Here is a 10,000-nt window from a genome sequence, read left to right as displayed (position 1 = left end):
TCCTCTGCACATTTGAAACCTCACTTCCCACAATCCCAGAGACAGAGACAGAGACAGAGGAGAGTCAGACCGGTCCGTAACTCTCTCTCCATTACTGCTGCGTGGAGCTGGTCGGGTCCTCCAGCTCCCTCGGCCTGCATTTTCTCTTTTTTTTTTCCTCATTTTTTGCTGCTTTTCGGGACGTTTCTGGACACACTGCTGTGCGTTTGTGTTGCCGCCGGCGTGTCGGAGAGCCCTCGGCAGACGGGGATGAAGCGTGCGCTTTGCACCGCATTCATACAAATTCCAGCAATGCGGCGTGGGAGGTGGGTGGGTGGGGGGGGGGGGGGTAACCACAGCGTAACCACAGCGTAACAATTCAGAAAATAACATTTCATTTCCCTGATTCATTGATTTGTTGTCTCCCGCTCTTCATTCACACTCTCTATCTCTCTCTCTCTCTCTCTCTGTGTGTCAGAACACATTTATTACGCCGATGATTCGTTTTTTTTTTTAATTGAATCTCGGTATCATCTGCTCCGTCTGCATCCTTTTTTCAGTGTGAGGCGTGTTTGTGGTAATAAACCAGCTAGACATCGTCCTCATGTCCTGATGTGGAGGATTATACTTCAGTCATGTGAGGGCTCAGGACCCCACACGGTGGGTTTGGATCACTTCAGACTATTCGTGCAGATTACAGTCACACCAGAAGCAGATTTACTTCTTTTTTTTTTATTCCAAGTAATTTTTTTTAGAAACAACGGGTCATTAATTTCATAGATATAAAAAAAGAAGTAAGATCAGATTGTGGATTTATCCTAATATCACCCAGTAATATGACTCAGTTTCAATCACTCCGGACACTTTTGTTCTTGCGATTTTGTTTTTGTAAAGACAAAAAATTAAATAAAAGAAACAAAAAGACTGTGATGGCAGGTCCGCCATTTGACAAAGTTCGCAGCTGCACATGCAGAGTTGTACAAAACGTGGGCAAAATATGTGCAAAATATGTGCAAAACGTATGCAAAACGTGTGAAAAACATGTGCAAAACGTGTGCAAAATATGTGCAAAACGTATGCAAAACGTGTGCAAAACGTGTGCAGGGGCCTTTTTTTTAGAACTTTGATTTATGTCATGTTGATTTGAATTCTTTTCCTTCATTGTTTTACCTTCTACTGTTAGCTGTCGCTGGTCTCTCTTAGAGACTCTCCTGGTGTACATGCTTACTATCGGGGTCTGAAATGAAGAAAAAAGTCTCCTCCTGTCACTGAACACGCCATTTTATTTGTCTTTTTTAAATCTACGCTGAACGCTTTAGAATTGGGACCAGACGACAGAAATATGACACACAACATGGAACCCTAAGCCCTAAAAAAAAAAAAAACAACGTATCTGCCATCGTGGCGGGTGACCTGAAGCTCGTCTGTCTGGTGCGATGCGGGACAGGCGGCCTCAGCGGTCGTCTCCACGGCGACGTCGATGTGATGAGGCCTGACACGCAGCGCTCTGCAGCGTCGGACCTCCACGCTGAAATATTAACTGTGCTGTCGGATCAGCTGGACTCGCGTCCTTCCCCGCTGTCTGCTGCGGTCTGCACGCATCCGGCTGCTCAGCAGGACGCCGGATTCAGCCCCGGAGAGCCGGAGGTGGCTGATGTGGCAGCTCTGCTCTGTAATATCAGACATTAGCGTCTGAGCCGCGCAGCAACGTCAGCTGTCAACGGCTTCACCAGCGGGAGGCCAGAAGACATGAATGAAGATCTCTCTGGAAATTGGAAACCCCCAAATTCTCTCTATAGATAGACAAAATTAACAACTACTTTAAATCTTAACGTCTGATTAAATTATTCCTACCTTTTTCAAAGGCCTGCGTACTTTTCAGCAGCTACCATCAATAAGACTTTATTTATATATTCATAGTCCTCAGAGGATGGACCCCGATGGTTTCTTGGTCACTCACAACTTTATATTACATTTTCCGATGATATTCAGGATCCCCAGAGGATGAACTTGTTGTATGTTGGTGTTTTCTTCCAACACTACCTTCAGACCAACATTTTAATTTTGCACAAAAGATAGTCTTGTAATCCAATCAATAGATTTCCATGAGAAGTCCTGATCACATTCCTGCTCTCCCCAGGATGAACTCTTTAGATTTTCATGACCTCATTACCATCAAGAGACCAACTTTACATTGTTAGGCTCCACTGCTGCACAGTGGCAGCGTTTAGTTTTGCATTCTTCTCCGGCCAACTGGTAGTCATGTTACTTAATAATTAAAATAATAATAATACAACAATTAAATGTAATAATGAAATAAAAAATAACATAATAATAAAATGCATTTATAAAGTGCTTTTCACACATTTTTAAATATAGAATGTAACAACATTTAAAAATCACCATTAAAGGCATTTCTAAAAAGGGTGAATGCGTTTGGGAAGAGGGGGGAAGGGGGGGGTCAGCGTTGGAGAAGGTCATGTCGCCACAGGTCTGGTGCTTGGTCCTGAGTGGTGGAGACAGGAGGTCATCAGGTTAGGAAGTGTGGTGGCGAAGCAGGTCGGTGAGATAAGAAGAGCCTGTTTATGGAGGAGGAGATAATATTATCAACTAATCCCACCTGTGATGTCACTACAGAAAGTTATGGAGGGGCTGCAATGGAAGACAGTTACTTATTAGGGCTGCAACTATTATTTTCTTTGTCTGTGAATATACCTGTTACATCTTCCTGGAGTCCATTGATATCTACAAATATCTACAGACATTTAGTTTACTAAAATTGAGTTTCAAAACATGTGAACCGCAGGTTGGACTGTACAAAGATACACCGTTTGGGGCAGTTTCTAACAGTAGAGACAGACAGACAGTTTGTAACATGAAGGTTAGACAGACAGTTTGTAACATGAAGGTAGACAGACAGTTTCTAACCCTGAAGGTAGACAGACAGTTTCTAATACTGAAGGTAAACAGACAGTTTCTAATACTGAAGGTAGACAGACAGTTTCTAACCCTGAAGGTAGACAGTTTCTAATACTGAAGGTAAACAGACAGTTTCTAATACTGAAGGTAAACAGACAGTTTCTAACACTGAAGGTAAACAGACAGTTTCTAACCCTGAAGGTAGACAGACAGTTTCTAACACTGAAGGTAGACAGACAGTTTCTAACCCTGAAGGTAGACAGACAGTTTCTAACCCTGAAGGTAGACAGACAGTTTCTAATACTGAAGGTAAACAGACAGTTTCTAATACTGAAGGTAGACAGACAGTTTCTAACCCTGAAGGTAGACAGTTTCTAATACTGAAGGTAAACAGACAGTTTCTAACACTGAAGGTAAACAGACAGTTTCTAACCCTGAAGGTAGACAGACAGTTTCTAACCCTGAAGGTAGACAGACAGTTTCTAACACTGAAGGTAGACAGACAGTTTCTAACACTGAAGGTAAACAGACAGTTTCTAATACTGAAGGTAAACAGACAGTTTCTAACACTGAAGGTAAACAGACAGTTTCTAACCCTGAAGGTAGACAGACAGTTTCTAACCCTGAAGGTAGACAGACAGTTTCTAACACTGAAGGTAGACAGACAGTTTCTAACACTGAAGGTAGACAGACAGTTTCTAACACTGAAGGTAGACAGACAGTTTCTAACACTGAAGGTAAACAGACAGTTTCTAATACTGAAGGTAAACAGACAGTTTCTAACACTGAAGGTAGACAGACAGTTTCTAACACTGAAGGTAGACAGTTTCTAATACTGAAGGTAAACAGACAGTTTCTAACACTGAAGGTAGACAGACAGTTTCTAACCCTGAAGGTAGACAGACAGTTTCTAACACTGAAGGTAGACAGACAGTTTCTAACACTGAAGGTAAACAGACAGTTTCTAACCCTGAAGGTAGACAGTTTCTAATACTGAAGGTAAACAGACAGTTTCTAATACTGAAGGTAAACAGACAGTTTCTAATACTGAAGGTAAACAGACAGTTTCTAATACTGAAGGTAAACAGACAGTTTCTAACACTGAAGGTAGACAGACAGTTTCTAACCCTGAAGGTAGACACAGTTTCTAACCCTGAAGGTAGACAGACAGTTTCTAACACTGAAGGTAGACAGACAGTTTCTAACACTGAAGGTAAACAGACAGTTTCTAACCCTGAAGGTAGACAGACAGTTTCTAACCCTGAAGGTAGACACAGTTTCTAACCCTGAAGGTAGACAGACAGTTTCTAACCCTGAAGGTAGACAGACAGTTTCTAACACTGAAGGTAGACACATTTTCTAACAGTGGAGGCAGACAGACAGTTGTGAAGGACAGACGGGCAGTTTGTGGAGGTTTCCCAGAACACCTGCCGGACGAAGAGCTCTTAATGTTGCCGACGTGTCTCCTTCGTCGGAAGCTGGTGTCACATTGGTCGTCTTCCTCCCGTTCGCCTCTCAGCCTTCATCGTCAGTCCTCTCCATCCTGCGTCACTCTGTTCAAACAGCTGAAAGAGCTTTTACCTCCTGACAGTCCGCGTGATTCATTCATAACATCATTCGAATTAAATCAGGGGGGTCACAGAAGTGTCCAGTGAAACTGAACTTCCGACCCGGTTTGACTTCCTGTTTGTGAGACGTTGAGATTCCTCCTGCTCTGACAGCGTGTCCCTCTGGGGCTCATGTCGAGGCTCTCAGGCTGTATTGAGGGAGCGTTGCAGTCTGGGTAAACCTTTTGGTTTCCTCTTTAGATTCATGAGGAACACTGAAGGAAGCAGAGTAGTGGATTAGCCCCCCCCACCCCCCCACCCCCCTTGACAGCTTCCTGGCCCACAAAAAGTGTCTGGGAGCTGCTGGAGGCTGATGGAAAAAGCGGTTGCTATGACAGCCAGCATCCTGGATCCAGGATGAGAGTTTTGGGTCATTAACATAACAAGTGTGTGTGTGTGTGTGTGTGTGTGTGTGTGTGTGTGTGTGTGCGTGTGTGTGTGTGTGTGTGTGTGTGAGCGTCGTAATGCGGGATGGGATCGGACAGGAAGGACAGAAATAGCCGGGTTCATTTTCTTTCCCCGAGCATCCTCCATCTGCTTTCTGAGAGACCGGACCAAACCAGGAGATTTATTATTATTATTATTATTATCTATTGCATTAAATCAACTTTAAAGTGTTTATTTGTCTCTATATGGGGCTTCATCTGCTGAGATCCTTAGATTCAACCCGCCACTGTTCATATGTTCTTTACTTTATATTAAAGGAAGATTCTGGTTCATTATCCCCCATAAATGTGACTCAAGCTTCCAAAGATGGAAGAGACTCGCCGCTTGAGATTGTGGAAAGTCGTGCAGAACGATGTACATTGAGGCAAACTGACCCTGCGTCAGCTTTTACAAACAAACGAGTCCAACAAAAAGCAAACGCACAAAGTTTACAAAACAAATGTAGAACCTTGTTTTGGCTTTTTAATTATTGGTGTTGATTAAGGCCAGTTCAAGATAAATACTATATATTGGATTTGGTTGTGTTTGTTTATTATTTGTGTATTATTTGGTTTGTTCGTTGCTCAACTATCATTATTAGTGTGTTTGCTTGTTTGTATTTGTTTGGATGTGAGGAGGATCTTTGTGTCCCTATCTTTTGCCCAGTAACAGTAACACAAACACCTCGGCTCTCTGTGGGCAGCCTCTCGGACCTGGCTCTGGTTCTGGACCCGCTGTTAGCCCCCCCCCCCCCCCCCCCGTTGTGATGAGACCGGGCCGTGACCTCCATGAAGGTCAAACGGAGTCCCGTGTTGCGATTCTGACACGTTCAGCCCGAGCTGCCGTCGTGGGTGTTAAACGGTGGATGACGGCAGGTTTCCTGCCGCTGGCGGTCGGCGTCGGTATTGATCCGGTGACCCCGGGGTGCTGACAGGCTGCTGAGGGAGGGGAGCTGAGTCAGAGGTGGACTGCGGCAGTTCGTATCGATGAGCTGAAAACACCAACAGTTAAATCTGTCGATAGACACAGAGACGCATCTCAGACTGAGGCTCTGGGGAAAGCCGAAATATAATAGTAACTATTAATCTTTTCAGTGGACCGCTGCACAGTAATCACTGCAGCACGCCCGAGCTGATGCTGGAGGACGAGGAGGAGTGAAAATAAAAAGACGGGCAATAACAAAATCTTGGAAACCATTCGAATGTTGGCAGCGTTTCAACTTGAATGGTATAAAATAATAGGTTGAGGGCAGTTTGCAGGTCGTTTCTTTTAAATCGTGCATTGTACCGAAAGCTACAGTTCTGTCATTTTGTAGAGGACATCTAAAGCTGCGGGGTGGTGTAGTTACTATATTTGAATGAGAGAAGAGATGCAAGTTTGTTTGAAAGCTTTAACAGCATAGAATTTTAGAAATATCTGAATCATTATCATCTTGTAATAATAAACACAAATCCTTGTTTATTTTTTTTTATTTTTGAGACGTGTGTCTCAAAAAGAGCGACAGGAGTGCACGTTTCAATGGCGGAATAGTCGATACTGGTTGATGTCGTCTACATTTAGAAGAAGTCTATGATAAATATGTGATGATTGGAAGATGTAGCTGAGTCAGAGTCTGAGGCGTATACAACCGTATCGTCTGCATAACAATATGCACATTGAAGTCCTGATTGGGAAGAACGTTGTTTAATCTTCAGTAGTGGACCGAGAATGGACCCCTGTGGCACTCCGTCACTGCATGATCAACCGGTTATCAACGTATGACGTCTATAACAAATAGAGCGCTTCATAATTTAAATGTTCCTCGGCAGCACTTCATTTGTGAAATGTGACTCTTTTAAGTTCATTAAAACACACATTACGGATTAAAAGCATGTCGAATGGGATCACTTTGGATGTATAATTTGTAAAATAGTGAAACGTCTTCATGTGTTCCTGTGCAAACAAAAACTAAATGTCCTTTTGCTTCTTGTTTCCAGCGCTGCTGTACGCGACCATCTTCGGTAATGTCACCACCATCTTCCAGCAGATGTACGCCAACACCAACCGCTACCACGAGATGCTCAACAGCGTGAGAGACTTCCTCAAACTGTACCAGGTCCCCAAAGGCCTCAGCGAGAGGGTGATGGACTACATCGTGTCCACCTGGTCCATGTCCAGAGGCATCGACACCGACAAGGTAACGCCTCCTCACCTGTAACGGTCTCTCCACGGGTGTGATGTCTCCGTCTCACTGTGGTTGGTGAGCTTTCTCTGGGTCTTTTTATTGGAGTGTGAACATGAAATGATAGGAGAGAGGATGCCGAACCAGACTCCATTATCAGCCTTTGCACCTGAAACTATGTTGACCTCATGCTTATCAGTAATAATAATAATAATAATAATAATAATCAGTTTTTTTGGTCTTTTAACATTCTCTTTACAGGAAGGGGGAACGTGACCTCTGATCACCCCATATAATCCAACATGGAGCCTGAAGGACTGACAGAGCTGTAACCTCAGTGTGACCTCTGTTTGACTTTGAGTTAGACTTCAGTTTGACCTCAGTTTGACCTTGGTTGGCCCTTGGTTTGACTTTATTCAGACCTTAGTGTGACCTCAGTTTGAGCTCCGTTTGACATCACCTTTTTCCTTGGTTGGACCTCAGTTTGACTTTAGTTTGACCTCAATGGGACTTCAGTTTATTCTCACTTTGACCTCAGTGTGACCTCACTGACCTTGGTTGGCCCTCGGTTTGATTTAGTTAGACTTGAGTGTGACCTCAGTTTGACCCCCTTTTGTGCCGCAGGTGCTGCAGATTTGTCCGAAGGACATGCGAGCGGATATCTGCGTCCACCTCAACAGGAAGGTGTTCAAGGAACACCCGGCGTTTCGGCTGGCCAGCGACGGCTGCCTGCGGGCCCTCGCCATGGAGTTCCAGACCGTCCACAGTGCGCCGGGCGACCTCATCTTCCACGCCGGAGAGAGCGTGGACAGCCTCTGCTTCGTGGTGTCGGGGTCACTGGAGGTCATCCAGGACGACGAGGTGGTGGCCATTTTAGGTGAGCTCGGTTTCCTCAAAAGAACGCCTGAAAATGTCACAACTCTACAATAAACCTCGTCAGGTAAAGTCTAGATTTCTAAAAGAAACATCTTCTATCTGCGTCTTAATTAACGTGCACATTAATGTTAACGTTTGGATTAAGTTTCTTTTCGAGGTATCCTCCAATTATGAGTCCGAGCAGGTATTCTCCATGCATCAGCAGTGCTCAATAAGCTAATTATTTTCATTATAAATGAATGTTTAAACACTTTCAGAAGAATCTCGTTTCTCAAATGTTAAAAAGTGTTCATCCAACTGCTTTTTTTCAGGCAAAAGTATAAAAAAATATCCATATTTACAACCAGATGAAATGGAGAAAACTAGCAAATTCTTAAATTGGATGAGCTGAAACCACAAAATAAGAAATAAAAACATTAGAAAACCATATAAAAAAAAAATATTTATAAATCTCATATTTAAAAATCAATACAGATTCTTCTCCTCCCTCAGCTGGATCAAAGTGAACTGAAACACTGTTTTTGCAGCGTGCTGACGCCACCTGGGCCTCCGGAAAGAAAAACAAACAAACAAACAAACAAACAAACCGGCGAACCCTTCAGAGTCACCTGCCACACGGAGAAACACAAAGACGCTCCACTATATCAAATAAAGCACATTTCTGTTTTTGCTATTTTTGTCAGCGTGCCGAAGGACTCGCGCTCCGGGGCGCTCGTTAGCAAAGCGTGGGGATTCACGCATGAAGTGTTTTTTTTTTTTTTTTCTTTGAGGGAGAGAAACAAACAAAGACGACGGAGGAGGTTGAACGAAACAGCTGTCGGAGTCATTATGCGATTCAACCGGCGCGTTCACTAAACACTTTGAGCTCTCTGAATGCTCCTTCATACGTATACACAAAACATCTGTGAGGCTCTGAAGACGTCTTTTTAAAATGTCAACAACTTGGATGAAAGGAAACCTAATTGCCTCCTGACTTTTCATCCATGCTTCAGTTTTAAAGAAATTAAAAAAAAGTCCCGTCAGAGCTAACAAGCTAAAATTAGCGCTTGTGGATAACAAGCTAAAATTAGCGCTTGTGGATAACAAGCTAACATTATAGCTCGTGGATAACAAGCTAACATTATAGCTCGTCGATAACAAGCTAACATTAGCGCTCGTGGATAACAAGCTAACATTAGCGCTCGTGGATAACAAGCTAACATTAGCGCTTGTGTTAATAAGCTAACATTAGCGCTCATGGATAAAAAGCTAACATTAGCGTTCGTGGATAACAAGCTAACATTATAGCTCGTTGATAACAAGCTAACATTAACGCTCGTGGATAACAAGCTAACATTAGCGCTTGTGTTAACAAGCTAAAATTAGCGCTCGTGGATAAAAAGCTAACATTAGCGTTCGTGGATAACAAGCTAACATTAGCGCTCGTGGATAACAAGCTAACATTAGCGCTCGTGGATAACAAACTAACATTAGCGCTCGTGTTAACAAGCTAACATTAGCGCTCGTGGATAACAAGCTAACATTAGCGCTCGTGGATAACAAACTAACATTAGCGCTCGTGGATAACAAGCTAACATTAGCGCTCGTGGATAACAAGCTAACATTAGCGCTCGTGGATAACAAGCTAACATTAGCGCTTGTGGATACAAAATGGACAAAGTGAATGTTTGCCATCTTTGTTTCTTTTGGAGCCAGAAGTGACAATTTTTGGATGAGAGGGTTAGAAATTAATCGTAAGACTAATCGATATAATGAAATGATTGTCAGATCTAAAGAGTTGCATTTCCTTGTTTAGCAAAGCACATCATAATCCCAACATGTTTATCCCCACTGACTTCAAATAAATAGGCGTTAATTCTAATGAACTCTTATTGCGTTCCCAGTGTGTCGTGGTTGTGTAATATCGGGTTGAACGGAGACGTCACAGCAGTGTGTAGACGCTGCAGTTATATTTGGGAGAAACTGTAGCCCAGCCTGGGACTCCACGGGTCCAGCTGCTGAGACTGAGACGCTGAGAGGAAGTGAGGCAGAC

At 43.3% G+C, this 10,000-nt stretch overlaps 1 protein-coding gene across 1 annotated transcript in view; it reads left to right on the top strand.

The window, feature by feature from the left end:
* Window positions 1-10,000, top strand: part of kcnh1b (potassium voltage-gated channel, subfamily H (eag-related), member 1b) — a 34,994-nt gene that overhangs the window by 18,588 nt on the left and 6,406 nt on the right. The window contains exons 8-9 of the mRNA XM_034559002.1: window positions 6,908-7,107; window positions 7,717-7,969. Coding sequence (XP_034414893.1) covers window positions 6,908-7,107; window positions 7,717-7,969 — 453 coding nt within the window. The remainder of the gene's footprint in view (window positions 1-6,907; window positions 7,108-7,716; window positions 7,970-10,000) is intronic.

This window comes from Cyclopterus lumpus, chromosome 1 (assembly GCF_009769545.1).
Source record: "Cyclopterus lumpus isolate fCycLum1 chromosome 1, fCycLum1.pri, whole genome shotgun sequence".
Taxonomy (NCBI): domain Eukaryota; kingdom Metazoa; phylum Chordata; class Actinopteri; order Perciformes; family Cyclopteridae; genus Cyclopterus; species Cyclopterus lumpus.
The sequence above is the reverse complement of the archived record's forward strand: the minus strand, read 5'-3'. Positions and strand labels throughout refer to the sequence as shown.